We start from the raw sequence: 17,725 nt of genomic DNA, 5'->3' as shown, positions 1-17,725 counted from the left end.
CATTTTAACATTGGCGCCAGACAATCGTTGAATGTGTTCCAGACTGTTCTCCCTTTCACCGGAAGTGCAGAGGAGAGGTCACCTGATGGAATGATTAGACGTTTCCTCACGGAATGGACAAGATGCAGGATGCAAGTCGAGGTTCAGAGACTGAATAGACACTTAGCATGTGAAACTTTTTAAGCACTAAATAAACGAACGCAAATTAAAGGTTTTTTAAATGTATCAATGTAAATGAAAGCGTGCAAAATAATAATAAAATTGCTATAATAATACCTATAACAACAAATATCGTAATGTTTCATACTTCACTTTCTATGTTTTTTTTTTCATAATTTTATTTCATATTTCTAGTATCTCATAATTTAAGTCATACATAGTATGTTACATGTTTTGGGGGAAACTGGGTTCCTTATAAAGACACTCGTCTAGAAAGAATATGTTATAGAGAAAACATAAACTTTATCTAGCTTGCTACCCAATATTTTTTGTAGGATAATACAAGTTAAAAACAAGTACCGATGATGCGAGTGATACTGTGGCGTGACGTCACGACACCGGGCATCGCGCGCCAGCCTATAGTTTACCCTCTCACTCGCTCGAGACCACACTTCGGCATCTGTATTTTACGCAACACTTAACTGACATCGGTGATACCTCCAGCTGACTGACAGACTGCTGTTTTCCTCGGAGAACTGGTCGCTTCCTCAACTTCATCCACAGTGTTTTTGGAGAGGTTCTTCAGAGAGAGTAACAGGTGCGGGACAGGAGCTTTTCTCGAGTTTCTTGCCATTAGGTGTAAAAAAAAATATGGCAAACTCGGGCGTTCAGTTGCTTGGATTTGGTCTCTCTCTGACTGGCATCATTGGACTGATCGTGGGCACCATCCTGCCGCAGTGGAAGATGTCCGCGTACGTGGGGGACAGTATTATCACGGCTGTGGCCACTTACCAGGGACTGTGGATGTCCTGCGCGTTTCAGAGCACCGGACAGCTTCAGTGCAAAATCTACGACTCTATTCTACAACTAGACAGTGAGTGTCAAACATCTATCCATCTGTCTGTCTTGGTCACAAAATACTTATATTATTTATTAACATTCCATATTTTAGTAAGCTACATTATTAATATGTATTTGCATGTAATACCTGAAGGTAAACATGTAAAGGAGCCAGAGGAATCAAGGTAATCGATAAAGAATAAATCTAAATTTAAATGTTGAAGATCACCAGTGGTTAATTTTAAACGCTCAATATCATATCACACATGGGATCCAATATGAAGCCTTACATAAATTGTTTTAAATTGTAAATCTGTACTGTAGCTGTTTATTGGAATTCTCTGGCACCTGAAGCCATAGTTTCCAACTCTTCACACACACACTCGAATAAACACTGATGCCATTCCCAGCTTGATTAATGGAGGCTGGCCTCGCCAGTGGGACTTTGAATCTGCTGTAAGACTGTAATGTAAGCAGGCCGGACAGGTAGCCATGGTGCCTGTGCTTCTCCAGGAAGAACGTAATCCATTGTTTCTATAGCTGCCAACGTATTTTTATTAACACACCCAACAACCAGGATTGAGTTATGAGTTTATAAATTGAATTGAGTGCTTTAGTTTAGGGCTGTTACAGAAACAATTCCCCATTCCCTCTCAGTTCCCCGGGGACTAGAATAGGAAAGCACAACCTCACGTTCCACCTCAGAGTTTACAGGAACACTCTCTACAGATGAACATAGTCTGTTCTAAAATCTGATTTAGCTCTTGCGGTTCACTCTTCGACTTACTGAGGGAGCATTTCTGAGAAAACTGTAAGACACTTCCAGTTGAAACCAGCTGGAACTGCACCTGACAGCAGGATGAAATAGGATGGAGAGAAAGCATGGATGAAGGGTGACCCCTGAATTTCACCACTGACTGTTTCTGTGTCTGGCAAGAGATGCCTCATTGTGTTGTAATGAATAAAGGAGAGCAATAATTCTTCTGCTTCACAACAGCTTGCACCCGTGCCCCTCGCACGTTCATTTTTTCCCCCTTCTGTCTTGGTAGGGTTTGTGTGCACATGTACAGGATTGCACTGGCACAGACTGGTTTTTGTGGGAACGGCTTCTTGCACTCTCTTTTATCTGTATTGCATAAGTGCTGGATTTTATATAAACATTTTTTAGCGGCATCCTTTTTAACAATGTATGGACCGTGCATATTTAGTAGATGTGCTAAGGAAAGCAGACTTCTGTGGAAATGACACTTTAGCAACTGCAGAGCAGGAATTTCATTTTGTTATAATTAAATATAAATGAATACTAATTAAAAAAAAATAAAAAGTGATACATTTAATTAAAGATAATATTAAATCATTATAATTTATAATGTTCTTTATTTAACAGCTATTTTGTTTGGTCATTTGCATGACTGATGGTTTATATTTCAATTATCCAGTTTTGGAGTAGAAACTCAATTTGTGTGCAATTTACTTGTTATGATTTAATATAAATATTAAATAGATAATTGTTTAATATTACTTGTGTAACATCATTTACTTTATTTATAATATTCAACATCTAGTTTTAGAGTAGAAACTAAATGTTGTAAAATTTTATAAAAATTGTTTTAATGTTAATAATCTAATAATGTAATGTCATCTAATACAATAATCATCTAATATTACTTACTAAATATTAAATGACTATCTTTATTATTATTGAATGATGATTACATTTAGATCTCAAGTTCATACAATTTAAACTAATTTTTTATACAATTTACTTTTTCAATATTTCTAGACTAACATTACATTATTTTCTTTATGATTTATAATGTGGTTGTCTAGATTTAGACTTTAGATTCTATACAATTAGATTTAATGTTAAATTAAAGCTGCAAGCAGCAATGAAAGGGTCCCCGTATCCGGGCTCACCGTCACCCGGTGGCTTTAGGAAAACAGCGGTGGGCAATATGCATTTGACGTGATAAATATAGGAGAAATATGTCAAAGTCATTTATATGTGCCATACTTCTTACATGCCAACATTCAGATTGTAACTGAATGTTGGCATGTAGATGTCTTCAGACCAGGACTTTTTATTTTTGTTTGTTTGAGGCAGATTGATTATTGTATGCATGAGTTACAACAACTTCCTATTTCATGGCATTAATAGCATGCTTTAGCACTTAGTAGCACTTATTGCTATCATGTTTAAACCTAATTATAGCATGTTTAGCAAACAAAAGCATTTTTGAATGTATTGCTAATAGTTAAACATATCACTTCCTGTTGTCAGCAGGTGGCGCTATAGCTGAATATAGGCATAGACATGTGTTCAAGACAGAACAACTATCAAACATGTGAAGTTTGGGGCAGATCGGACATAGATTGTCGGAGTTACCGCAACTTCCTGTTTCATGGCGAAACATCAAATTTGATAGGCTGCCAGGGACACGCCTTTTGATGAAAACTCAAGATCTTCGCAGTTTAACGTCACAAAGGCCTTAAGATAACCCTCACCAAATTTCAAGATGATTACATTAAAACTGTAGGAGGAGTTCATCAAAGTATGAGGCCTGGAAATGGAAAAAACTGCAAAAAAATCGCACATGAAATTCAAATTAATTGACTTCATGCTGAGTTTTGGATTTTGTACCAAGAGAGTTTTTTGTAGGTAATGGTGTGTTACATGTGTGTACATGAACGTAAAACGTAGCTAGAGGCGCATTCTGTTAAATGTTTACAGGGGGCGCTATCGAGCCATTTTGCCACACCCACTTCTGAAACCCAGATCAGATGTACATTTTCGCCAATTCTGACGCATTTGTGGCAAGTTTCTTGAGTTTTGGAGCATGTTTAGGCCCTCGAAATCATCACAATGTCTAGTTTCTGACTAGTGACTCAAATTTTGTACAATTTAATTTGTTAAAATGTAATATTATTCATAATCTCAAACAGCTATTTCCTGGTGGTTTTAGCCATTTGCATGACTGACAGTTTTAAGATCTCAGCTTCTAGTTTTAATGGAGAAATTCACCATAAGAGCACAATCAGCTCTGTGATGTCTTCCTGACCTTCTCGATCTGTCTCTCGTAGGTGATCTTCAAGCGACCCGTGCTTTGATGATCGTGGGTATCATTGTGTCCATTTGCGGTCTTGGTGTGGCCTGCATGGGCATGAAGTGCACCACTTGTGGAGCTGATGACAAAGTTGGCAAGGCTCGCACGGCCATGACAGGAGGCATCATACTGCTAGTGGGAGGTGAGTATATATGTGAGACTGTTCATGCAAGTTTACAGTAAACCGTGTTTGGACTGCTCTTATGTAACACCAGTCTCTGCTCAGTCTGTGGGTCAGTGAACATCAAAGAAACCCGGCTAGCTAATGTCAAACTAGTCAGTGCTTTGAAGGTATTTGCTAAGAAAGATCCTCTGTCTTTTTTTAAACAGTTTCTGTATTTTGTTCCTACAGCCCTCTGTGCAATTGTTGCCTGTTCGTGGTTTGCCCACAATGTGATTCGAGCTTTCTACAACCCCTTCACTCCAGTCAACACCAAGTGAGCACAAGGAATTCTCCTTTGCACAATCTCTGGAGCAGAATGTCCCAACTCTGTTCCTGGAGGTGCCCCAAAAAGACACATTTTGGATGTCTTCCTTTTCCAACACACCCATTTCAGTTCTCTGATGAGTTCAAATGGGTGGGTTCAATTATGGAAACACGCAAAATGTGCAGTGTTGGGAAGCATCCAGGAACATGGTTAAGAAACACTCTTGAACTTTGACCAAATGCAATTAAATAGTAAAATAATAAGAATATACAGTATAATATTCACATTTCCCATTTTACCTTTTCATTTTGTTCTATAGGTTTGAGTTTGGAGCAGCCATTTTCATTGCTTGGGGTGGGTCATTTCTCGATGTGCTCGGTGGAGCCATGTTGGCTGCCTCTTGCACTCGAAGTAAACAAGTGTCAAAATATCCTAAGAGTAACTCTGCACGGTCTGCAAGCGGCAACAACAAAGAGTATGTGTGACCAAGACTGGCCCCTACTGGACTCACACTGAAGCAACTTCAGAAGGTGAAGAATATCTTCAACAAAATAATGAACTGAATAATGAAGGTTAAACAACTGGAACTGAGAAAGTAACCAGTTTACAAACTGTATAATGTCCAATTGTAAAAAGAGCTATCAGTTGTCCAAAAGTTCAAATAGAAAATGCATTTACAATCTCTCTGGGTGTTTTTGAAATGGAGGAGTGTAGAAATCTAGTGTCAGTGCAAATACTCACAGATTGCTTTGAGCCCTCAGCGTTTCACAAGTAAACAGCTCTGTTTTCTCTGTGTCAAAGAGAGAAACTTGGGTAGTGGGTCATATGTTGGTGTTTGTGCCCACTAGGGAGCAATGTAACCAACAAACAGGTGTTGCCCAAAATGGAAGCAGATTTTTTTTATTATTATTAAGAATTGTTTGTTTTTGAGTATTCGTCTTACAGAAATGCTAACATTTTTAATACTGATTTGAGTCACTTATAAGGTATATGATGTAGTTGCACATGGTAGAGAAAGACCGTGAACGTTATGATTAATTTTTTTCATTTGCTAAACACATTTCAGTATTAACTCACCACCTCATGTTCATTTGAATTGTCCATGAGCCTATCTGAACATCTTTTACTTATAAAAGTTCATTGATAATGGCAGCGTTAGTTAGCTTATTGTTTATACATTTGTTTTGCATGCTTATTTTCAATAAAGTTGGCTTTCATTGTATCAGGCTGGTTATTTTTCTGGTAGTTAAGTAAGACTTATTTGCATTTTTTTTTTTTTACATTACATCTTATTTAAATTACACAGAAAATAAAGCTGAAATCTGAGATTCAAAATATAATTTAAACCTGCATTTCAACAGATTTCAGGTATATAAAAAAAGAAACATCACTGACCAACTAGAAACTTACCAGCTTGCCCTGAAATGTGTTAATTTTTGATAGAAAAAAATAATAATTACAAATAGCTTGCATCCAAACATTAACAATTGCAATAACGTTACTCATGCATACTTTATTACTCCCACCCCACTGCACTCCCCCAAAACAATTTACATAAATCAATTAATTTCCATGCAAACATTTAGAAGTCAAAAACATTAAGAGCAATGTACTTCAACCGAGATCTGAGATCACTTTAGAAGATTTTGATTGTTCATCTCAGTCAGTATGCATTCAAGATTGTACTTATTTTAATTCAAACTAAAATCAACAGGCACATGAAAACAGTGACCTTACAAAAGATTCTTACAATTAACAAGTAATCGCTGTCATTCAGAGAAATGTCATGGAAGGCCCCGGTTACCAAAATAACCAAAGGTCTTACCAAATGGCGCGTTACACGTTAACAGAGATTCACAGAAAATGTCCTCTTTGGGAGATGAGTAATCCAAACTGCTGAGGTTAGCTTTCTTATTCTGCAGTAAAGTGCAAATTGTATAAATATAGCCCTGTTGCATTAGAGATCATCAAGATCTTCACTTTTGAGAAAGAAACTTCCAAAACAGAGAACACTAGACAGGATCATTAAGTGCTACAGAAGCACGACATCAGTAAAGTGATGGGCAAGCATTTAGTGAACAGGACGCAAAGTCCACAGTTCTCTTGTTTGACCTTGAAGTGGTGAAAGCCTTAAGAACTGTACAGTGAAGGGTGACGAAAACGTGAGAGGGAGATTCTGGTTCAGTTCTCTAGGCCTGCTTTGGTGTGTTGGCCTTTCAACAGCTTTGGCACAGTCAGGCATGCATCAGGCAACAGGTGATACTCTCTGAGAAACCGGGAAGCTTCTGTTATTGTTTATGATATCATCCAAGTCCTCATCATCAATAACCACTGTAAAAACAAGAAGAAATGTATCATTTGTCAACAGAGTGTAAACAAGTGGACACCATGAGTTATGGTGCATTCAAGTAATCCTGGGAAGCTGGTTAATTTTTTTTTTTTTATTTAACCCTACATTTACGAAACATGAACAAAAACGGTGCATTGGGTGTGGTTTTACTTTATTTTAATTGCTTTAAATTGAATCGTTAGATATTGTTTTGCAATTGGTACAATGTTTCGTACTTGCTACTTATATATATATAGTTTTATATGTAAATGCAAAAAAATTCTTAATCTTAATAAATTTACCAACAATACAGATGTTGCGTCCATTGTGTCAAACATGTTTCTAGCATTTCCCTCTTGCGATTACGACATTGCGGTGATGTTCATGGGCGTTCAACTAAATATGAACTTTCCGATATGACTTAATGCATCATCATTAGTCACGATTAGTACTTCCCTTCAAAGTTATTTTTAATAGGCGAACTTAGAAAAGGAATATTTGTCAAGACAAACTTGTTGGACTTGGTTGGTGTTTTAAAATAGAATGCTTGTGTATTCTGGTATTTACTGGGCACGTATGAACAGACATATAGATCTGAACCAAGTTTAGTGAATGTGGTGGGGAAGCTTCAGATTGTGTTACATTAGAAGAACAGAATTTTTCTTGGAGCTTCCCCAGCGTTGCATATTTTGGATGCTTCCTTTATTGGACTAACACAGTGTAAGTGTTAATTCAGATGGATTAAATAAGGTACATTTCCAAAATGTAAAGTTCTGGGAAGGCTTTTAATTAAATACAAATTCTGATTTAGAATTTTGGTCTCGAGTCAAGATTTTTGAAAGGAAAAAAAAAGGCTGTGCATGACAAACTAACATAATAACACAACTCAATATCCCCCACCTCTCGTAGACCGCCCGATCTGTCCGAGTTTGGGGGCTCGCTGCAGTCTTCGTGGGGCAGACAGGTCCGGTCCGGTTCTCCCCGCCTGTCCGAGCTCGTACGGGATCACTGGACTGGGTTGTAATGCACCTGCCGGTGGTATGAGGTTGGGCATTTCTGCCATGCCGTACATGTCCTCCTGCTGCTGTACTTCGCTAGGTGTATTCATAAAAAACAACCGCAAGTCGTTGGCTGGCTAACGCGTGCACTTCCGCGAATGTAATGTTAAGTCAATCCACTTAAACTGATCCAAAACAACACCTGGGGAGGGTAAAACACAGGAAAATTACGCCATCAATCTTTTAAGCTCTAAATAATGAAATCCACTCATCATTATTCGTAGTAGTCCGATAAACAGTCGGATTAGACATTGTATACACCTTGTACGACTGATCGCGTGCACCGGATGAGCTCGAGCATGTCAACAACAAAGCTCGAGCTCGCGTTACGTTGTGTTGTACTCGAAATATATCACATATACAAATATAAAACAAGGAAACGTGTTCCTACCTTGTATTCGTCCTGAGCCTGGACTCGGTTTACACGTCGTATTTGACAAACCGTCTCCTGTGTCGGTTTGTACGCGGTGTTCAGCGCGAGTCGGAAGTTGCCCACTATCTACGGCGGTAAGAGTCTGTCGTAACTCTCACTTGGGGATTTCCTTGGTCGTCTGTGTGTGCGTCACTGCGAGGGAGGGCTCGAGCGCTGCGATACTGAGGTTGTGAGCCTGTGGGAGCTGGTTATTGTGTGGGCACGCTAACTGTAACCTACATATGAGAGAGAGCCCACGCTGGACGTTAGAGCATGCTTTACCTGTGCTTTATCACTGACACGGTTTGACTGAGAAGAATTCAGACTGCTTTATCAGTATGATGACATCTGTGACTCTTGTACACGTTGCCAAAGCTTTACAGGAAAAGGGGGGTGATAGCAAATGATAGATTAGGTATATACAAAAAATCAGTTTGAACTATTTCCTCATCAAGTGTATTTAAAATAAATAAAAAATGAAACCGGGTAGGCTATCAAGTAGGATAGTGTAACACAAGGCTATATTGTGTATCTTCACATGACTGCAATGGTGATGTTGAGACAGCAGCTTTTTATCATTTCTGTTTTTGCAGATTTAGGCTAGTAGGCTATGTGGCGAGTGAGAGTTTGTTGCTTAATTTTAGCTGTATTCAACCAATTTTTTCAAACATTGATTCACTTATCAACGCAAGAAATGGCTGTGTCCCAAATCACATACTTTTTAGTTACTGTTTTGAGTAATTAGCTAATGACCGCAAAGGATGTTCTTTGACCCTATCCCAAATGCCGCATTTCATGTGCACTTATCCGGTGCATTCCAAACAGCATATATCACCCTTCGAAGGGCACTTCAGAGTGAAGACAACCATGGCCACCATATTGAAGAGTTGTTCCAAACCGAATTGCTTAAAACTGGCCACTTAAAGGGCCATTCGGAATGAAGGGCTTCAATTGGTAAAATTTATGGTACCCATGATCCTTTGCACCCTTTGACGGGATTAGGGCATGGGGAAGAGCCCTTCTTAAAGGAACGCAGTGATGGTCTTGCGGACTTGCAATGGCCTCTGTGTGTGTATGTCCATTAAGTCCTTGAGATCGTAGGGTCCATAGCTTTCAAGAGGGTGCTTGTGTTCCTCCTTTGCAGCCGCTATGCATGGCAAAGTCTGTAGCAGACTTGTAGCCGAAAGTCAAAGCATCTGTACATAGCGAAAGTGTGGACTGTTGTGTTGCATCACTGCCATTCATTAAGCCTCTCCGTGGCCTAATGGGATAGTAAAGTTTCCATCAAATGCATACATCAGAATCTCACTGGAAGTAATAGGTTACTTCCAGGTACTTTTTCCCTAGTGTTTTATTATACTGTGCATCTAGACATTCTTCTTCGGTCACATTCTGATTTTCTCATAGGATATGGTAGGGAAGCATGCTATTTCAATACAGCCAAAGACTGACTAGAGTTGAATCATTTAACTGACTCGTTCAAAAACAAGTTCCTTTGTGACAGAGTCATTGAATTATTCACTGAATTGTTAAAAAAAAAAATGAAACACCACTTTGCTGCTATTAGAAATATTGCATAAACGGATTGCAGCATTGTATCTAAAATATAAGTCACACAGTGTGTGAAATACCCATCTGTCATTAATGTTAACCAACAAAAGACGTTAAATAAATGTATACATGTTAAGTTAAACCTACAGTATCTGAAAACTGAGTTTAATTTGTATCTCTATTGTATTTGTTTTATTGTGCTTCTTTAATATATATAAGTTGCTCCTTTTTCACTTCTGTTAAATTGATAGTTCACCCAAAAATGAAAATTGTCATCATTTATTCAAGATTTTCCTAAATGTATTCCTTGATTCAAATTTCTCATAAGCTTAATTGATTTGGTCTAAAGAGAGAATTAATGATTATTTTAATTTGAAAACTACATATAAATTAGCTATTACTGTGTTAATGACTTGGCATCATTCCAGGGAGGCATAAGTGCAAGTGTTTTTTTGTTACAACTTGATGAACCACTGAAACGATTTCGGAAACATTATTTTAAGGTAAAAATTTTTACATAGTGTTGCTTTAAGGACATTTTTATGGTGGCTTTTAATTTTGCATCAAATAGTGAACTGCATACTGTATGCAGACTTTCATTTACAAATCACCAGCAATAAATATTGTGCTAGCAGAGGGGGCCCAATTAGATTTTTCTGTCATGGGGCCCAATATTCCTGGCAGCGCCCCTGGAAAAAAACGTTTTTCATTGAACTATTAAGAAAAGAAATATCAGACAGTCATGTTGCCTTATTGTATATATTCAGCTTCACAGAAACAGTCTGAGGCATCTAGTTCTAAAGTGACGTTCTAGTATTAATAACAAAGGAACAACGTCTCAACTCACCAAAAAAAAAAAAAAAAATGCGTGGGAATGCAGCGTTTTGTTGTTGTTCCTTTATTTTATTTATTTGTTTATCATTGTCTTTATGGTTCACATTTTTACAGCCCCTGGTAGTGTTTGATGTTTGGAAAAATAATGTTAAGAAGCAGTGCATTCAGGTGTTTAAAGACTTTCTTCATAACTGGCAAACCATAGCAGGTTTGGTTTCAGTTCATTGTACTTAAATATTTAGTTAATCCACTACTCTCTTTGTTCTCTGTCTCGTCGAGTATCACATTACTGTTTTACGAAATATCTGATACCGCACACAATATGTGGTTTGTTTAGTCAGAAACACGTATAAGCTGATCCCTCACCAAAGTTCTTCTTATTTTATTTTAGTTTAGTTTTTATATATTTATTTATTTTTAACTCTCCTGGTGAGAGCAATAAAAATCTTTGTATGGTTTTGTCAGGTGGAGTTACAAATGGTGCTGCAAGTACAACTAAAATCTGGTTTTCTGCACATATACAAGAGAGAAACACTAAAATTATGAGCAATAGTAGGTTGACCATGCATCCTCTTCTTTCCTGGACATCTCCTGGCCAGGAGTAGGTGGATTAATAGCATACAGGTATTATACTGCTCATGCTAATATGCATACAGATGTTAAATGAAGACTAGAAAGCATGACAATAGGAGAAAAGAGCCAAAACTTAGACATTTTATGCAAGGACAGGACATGTCTTGGAAAAAGAGGATGTATAGTCACAGTAATAATATGTATAGGTTGGTGCAATGTTTCAGTTGAAGTTTCATGGCCAGTGAGAAATATCTATGGACAAATGTGTGATAGAATAGGTGTGACCAAAAAAATGAATTTCAGACCTTGGGTGGTGTTAATGTATGCCGTATAGACCAAATAAATCATAGTGTATTCTTTCATAAAGATTCATAACAGATGCTCTGAATCTGACATCCACTCAATATTTAGCAGTTATTCGGTCCCACACATTGCGATCTGACAAGATCAGCTTTATCAGATTTAACGTGTTTTCTCTTGAGTGTTGTTGTTTAGATCGGGGTAAATAAGCAATATCTGTTTTCTCATTCAGATAAGATTGTGGTATGCACTGTGAACATGTTGAGACTCATTTATGCTGTTAAACTTAAACCCTCATGAATAGTTCAGGGTATAAAAGAGGGTGAAGAGCGATGGGAAGGGGAGATCATCATTACACAAGGGGATAAAAGGAGGGCAGAAACCAAACCTTTTCGATAAGCCACAGCAACGCCAGCGTGAAGATGTCCAAACCAATCTGTCTGCTGTTTGCCCTGGTGATTCTGACCACAATTCTGTGCAACAACTCAGGTAATTACTGTGACAGTATACCTGTACACCATTTATTCTGTGGTTTGCACATTAATATTAATAACCATTAAGGGAATTTTTTCAGCATTAATGTTTATTCTTTGAATGTGAGACTAATGTCACCTATGTCTCCACACAGTCTGTTCACAAAGGAGAAAAGATGCTGTTTGTGGCTGCAAAGGTAAGGACAATTTATTTTTTCCAAAACATTGTGTAGTATTAATATGGATCACAAAATTATTTAATTTGATCTGATGTAATAAATCTCTCTCTTTAGTTCATCCTTCGAAGGGGCTACAGTGTAGAAACCACAGAGTGAAAGACTACAAGAAAATTGTTAGGTGTATTTGCAGTAACCCTGAAACATGTAAGTTAAACCATTTTGAATTAAAACATGTCAGAAAACAGTTTGTTTTCATTAATTATTATAATAAATCTGTTGTCTTTTTTGCACAGATTATAACGAAGGCAACAAGGAACAGTTTGAACAGATTTGCAGCTCAAAATATAAATCTATTTCTATTCCTTTGTGATCTGATGAAATTGTGCTGCTTTATATAGAGCTCCAGTATGATAATCACATATATACCAGACTCAATCTTTAAAGTCTAGGATCAGTTTACTTTAACGTAATCCTGAAAATGCTCTGATTTTAACTGTTATAAATGTGATATTTTGCTTGCATCTTAAAGCAACACGATAAAAGTATGTAAAACATAAACTGTGTTTTTCTGTCATTGTGTGTTGTTGTTTGATTTGAGTTAAACACACAAGAAGTCCTGTCTCATTCAGGTAAAACATGTTATACACTGTGAACATGTTGAGACTCATAAACATGTTTGTGCCATTAATGAACAGTTCAGAGTATAAAAATGGATAAAGTGGGAACTGTGCTGCTTTAAATAAAGCTTCAACATGATTTATCTCATATCGATAGCCAACGTGCATGATGAATTTACTGTAATATAATCACGATAATGCTCTGTTACAAATGTGATTGGTTGATTGTATCTTTTACAGCAAAACAATAAAAGTATGTAAAACATAAACTGTAATGAGGGATGTTTTTCTGCCATCACCGTGTGTTTATGATAACATGAAGAGATACTGTGTTCTGTATCTCCACTGGTCATCTTTGTTTTAAGTATCTTTGGCCAGATTTAGACTTTATTTGAAGAATTATGCATGTTCCAACAAGCCACTTGCCCTTCTCAGGTTTGACTGCTATGTTTGGACCCAAAAGGACATTTTTACTTCTTCATCTGTAAAACAAATCTCTCGAGGTCTGACATCTTTCAAAAGATCTCCCACGTGAGGCTTGAATCGGTTGCTCAGCATTTTAACCCCCTTAGCATCGCAAATCTGATAATATGGTATCAGTTTTCATGACAATAAAGATTTCCTGTAATTTCCTTTCCATGAAATGAGATGAAATGTTTTTTTTTATTGTTCACTCAATGCTTCAGTCTTTTGCTTTTCTATATTTACATAAACATTTTTTCAAAAGTGTCTTTTGCAATGAAATGCCAGCAGAACTATTATTATTTATAATTTTTTATTATCATTTCTATCTTGGATTATAATGAAAATCAATCAGTTACACATCTGACTATCAAACTTTATTCAGTTCTCATATTATTGTCTGTGCATTTGTATCTTGGTCTCCTAAAACACAATGATGAACAATGAATTTTATTCAATTCAATTCAAGTTTATTTATATTAGCGCTTTTTATGATAAAAATTATTACACAGCAACTTTACACAAAATTACGTTTCTACAATATTTAGTTGTAGCTTATCAGTTGTGACTGTCAGTTTTTGTGCATATAACACAAAAATGAATACAAGGCATAGTCAACCAGAAATTGAACACTATTAAGAGCAATTATTATATGATGCAATCACACTTGTAGTAATATTTGTTTGTTCTGTTTGTTGAGGTCCTCTGAGAGGTTGCCAATTATATTCACGAGCATGCACAATTTTGTTTAGTAGTCATCAACTTCTAGTCAAACTCTTGAGAACCAAAGAACTGTTATTAGTTATTACCAATTATTAGTTTTTATTCATACAATTATACATAAAATGTCAACAGGTAAGAATTTATGTTGTCGTTCATATTCTTTTCATACATTTTGGGTGTCATTTTTGTTAGTGCATGAACCTTTATAGGATGTATGCATGAAGCTGAATGGTTTTACATTTTGTGGAATAATTAAACTTTCCAGATGCTGCTGCATCATGTTAATGTAGGATCTGTAAATGCATTGAAGAATAGGAATCCACAAGTGCAAATGTAATATTGTTTAGAGTATTCAAAGTTTGAAGGTTTAAGACATCAGAAGGATAATGTTCAGTTGAGGTTTGTTAAACAACAGAATACAATAAATGTTAGTAATATAGTACTGGAGAGAATCATCATCCCCCCTGTAGCTGAGAATGGTACAATCCTAACCCTGCTCAGCAGAACAGTGGAGCACTGGACTTGGTGAATGCTGGGGGATATGGATGATCGTGTCTATTCACTGCACTAATGCCCATGCAAAACATCAACGTCTCACATTAACCGCAATGTGAAGGATTAATGTAAACATACACATGCATAATTTGTTTGTGTTCGAAGCCACATCTGTGTGTTCCAGGTTCCTTTGCTTTCTGACGTCTGCCTTTATTTGTTTTTAAGAGGAACAGGGTATGCCCCTGTCTGCCTTTGTTGTCTGCCCTGTGTCAGATGTGGAACGCCAGCCTCACTGGCCATGCATGCAACTGTAAGAGAACGTTACGGCATTAAGATGAAATTAAATCACTCGTGTAATGACGTTAATCTGCAACCACATGTTCAAATAGTGTGACAAGAAACAATCGTTATATAATAATCCATGTTATTATTATAGTACTTTTATTGCACCACATTTCTTTTTGGAAGGGATTTACAACAGTTATGCAAACATGAATATTCTTACACAAGAAGGCACCCACGCATGCGCACACAAACATCCACGAACATGACCCAGTGCCCACACATACACTTACATTCCACCCATATGACCATCTTCCAAAACCAAGTGAACTGGTTGTGATAAGCATCTGTTCTCAACACCAAACTAACTGAAAGTTCATGTGAAAGCAAACACCAACAATACAAACCAGTGTGCCGTTACTAGATATTCTACATTACATGTGACATGAGAAAACGATCTTTTGGTAGAAAGAAACAGCTCGGTGATATCAGATCACAATCATAAAGTGGTGCTCTGATTTCTTTCTTTACTGTTATTGAATAGCAAACTGAATGCATTTATTTTTGTTATTATATTGGTTTTAGTATTGAAATAATCTAGTGATCATACAAACTGAAGACAGGCCTAGTAAAGGCCAAAATCCACATGACCCCAGTCAATCAATTCATGTATTGTGAAGGGGAAAGCAGTGAGTTTATATTCCTTGATCAATAAAAGCACTTCCTCCAGTGAAAATAACCAATTCATTTGCCCTCTTACATTAAAATACACTGACATACTTGTGTAGAACGGATTTGGACCATTTTATAAAGATGTTGAATCTGTGCATATTTCTCTTCTGATTCAGATAAGATTACTTTTTCACTGGAGACAGCAATAATACACATAGAGGACTCGTATTGTACAGTTTAACATTAAAAACATCTTTATCGTGGATTAGTTTAATACAAACATGCAGCTTTTGATTATTCTGATGTTTGTATCAACTGTTTAGCCTTTCATTCTGACGGCACCCATTCACTGCAGATGATCCACTGGTGAAGAAATGATGTAATGCAACATTTTTCCAAATCTATTACAATGAAGAAACTATATCGTGCATGGCCTTATTTTTGGGTGAACTATTCCTCTCTAAGTACCTCCAAAGAGCATCTGTAAATATCTTTTGTGCTTTAGAAGTAAAGATTAAATGTATACTTCACTAAAAATAAATATTCTGTGATTATTTACTCTCATGCTGATGCAAACTTTTATGACATTTTTTCTTCCGTGAAGCATAAGAAAAAAAAGATATTTTCAGAAATGTCTAAATTATTTTTAGTTTTATTGATTGATTGATTTTATTGATTTATTTATAGTTACTACACTCTCAAAAATGTCGGACATAATTTTCTTTTCTTTTCTTTTTCTTCCTTTTTTTCTTTGTTTGGATGAATTACCCCTGTAGGAAGAAACAAAGATTGAAAAAAAAGATGAGAAAAGTGAAATGCTTTTGACATGCTTATTGAATTATACCACTAGATGGAGATGGATTACTTTTTTTTTTTTTTTTTTTTTTTGTGATTTATGAGGTAATGTTTCACAAAAACATCCAAAACAAGAGTTGGGACTGGGGTCATTCATTCAAGTATGCAAGAGATTTATGCCAAAACAGTATTAGCTTTCAGGATGTTAATATGACTCGGCATCTTTCCAACATTTCAACTCCGTCTTATTCCCAGGGTGACTGTTTTTACGGCTGTTGTTGCTCAGTTATGGATAATTACAAAATCACTCAGCCTATTAAAATCTGAGCTATACATCAAATCATAAATATGTGTTAGAAACTTGAATACTTTTATTTCAGGAACAAGCTGGCAGACGTGATGCAGGATTGGTATGGGTGGATGACCTGTAGAGGACTAGCTAGCTAGCTACTGAAAGAGGAGCTTAGCTTGTAATATTATAACAAGTCTGACAAGCTCAGTTCAATTAAAAACAATTACCGTAAACATAACTGACTCATAACTGCGCATTGTCTGAGTATGATTGCACATAGCTTTTTTTCTAATTTTACGCATTTTATTATAGTATAAGAAAGATTTATTGATATAATCAAACTAAACACAACTGAATTATTGCATGAAGTAATAATAATCCAAACTAAAAATAAATACAATTATTATGTCAAAACTGTCTCCTGTAAAAAATATAAATACTGTACATACACTCCACAGATGGACATCATTAGAGGACAAATTAATAGCTTTTTCTAGTGTTTTAAGAGTGCTTGTTTTCTAACTCAACAATCATTAATACTTTGAATCATTAACATCATCTCTATTCTTTCTATTTTCTTCTATAGTTCTCCATGTTGTTGATATTTGTATTATTTTATTTACTTAGATTTCTTTTACCTTTTTCTTCTTCTTTTTTGCTGATGTGATTCTTAAGACTAAATATTCCACTTACTTTTAAATGAATAAGCGACATGGGGATAGGAAAGACTGAATATGTATTAAAGGTAAAACCACACATGAAATTGTTAAGCAGTTCTACTGAAAGCTGTCAAAAATCTGCCACTTACCAAATCCACAGACACTGACCGATCGTGTTATCTGGATCATCCAGCAGTGTTCAGCATATTACAGCCAGATTGCTGGTCTTAACTGAAATTGATATCTTTCATCACACTTCATCTGGCTGTTGCAAGAGTTAATAACTGGTCTGTCCAGTTCAGTGTTATATAATGATGCAAAAAAAGCTCTCTCCTTCCCTTAAGCCAATCTCTTTACACATTATAAGAGCAATGTCATTTTGACATTTATATTTCTGCCTTTTATACACATTAATGCAACCAGCAAACAATAGATAGTTAGTCATGCACATGCTCATAGACAAACAAGATTCTTTATTCTCTGGTGAA

At 36.3% G+C, this 17,725-nt stretch overlaps 2 protein-coding genes and 1 long non-coding RNA gene across 3 annotated transcripts in view; all 3 read left to right on the top strand.

Annotated features, from left to right (window-relative positions):
- Positions 1–569: 569 nt before the first annotated feature.
- Positions 570–5,761, top strand: LOC127962192 (claudin-7-A). Its single transcript, XM_052561698.1, has 4 exons — positions 570–1,033; positions 4,081–4,245; positions 4,456–4,540; positions 4,851–5,761. Exons 1-4 carry the CDS (start codon positions 811–813, stop codon positions 5,014–5,016), a joined length of 639 nt encoding a protein of 212 aa, XP_052417658.1. The 5' UTR covers positions 570–810; the 3' UTR covers positions 5,017–5,761.
- A 3,188-nt stretch (positions 5,762–8,949) lies between these two features.
- Positions 8,950–13,126, top strand: LOC127962194 (uncharacterized). The gene is made up of 4 exons (XR_008154531.1): positions 8,950–12,077; positions 12,217–12,258; positions 12,355–12,444; positions 12,534–13,126. It is a non-coding gene; the product is annotated as an uncharacterized LOC127962194 (long non-coding RNA).
- A 3,794-nt stretch (positions 13,127–16,920) lies between these two features.
- The window catches only part of LOC127962193 (cornifelin homolog B-like), a 4,209-nt gene continuing 3,404 nt past the window's right edge, over positions 16,921–17,725 (top strand). Inside the window, exon 1 of the mRNA XM_052561699.1 lies at positions 16,921–17,725. This exon is cut by the window's right edge and continues 225 nt beyond it. The gene's annotated coding sequence lies outside the window, so the exon portion shown is untranslated.

This window comes from Carassius gibelio, chromosome B7 (genome assembly GCF_023724105.1).
Source record: "Carassius gibelio isolate Cgi1373 ecotype wild population from Czech Republic chromosome B7, carGib1.2-hapl.c, whole genome shotgun sequence".
Taxonomy (NCBI): Eukaryota; Metazoa; Chordata; class Actinopteri; order Cypriniformes; family Cyprinidae; genus Carassius; species Carassius gibelio.
This window is presented reverse-complemented; position numbering and strand designations above follow the sequence as displayed.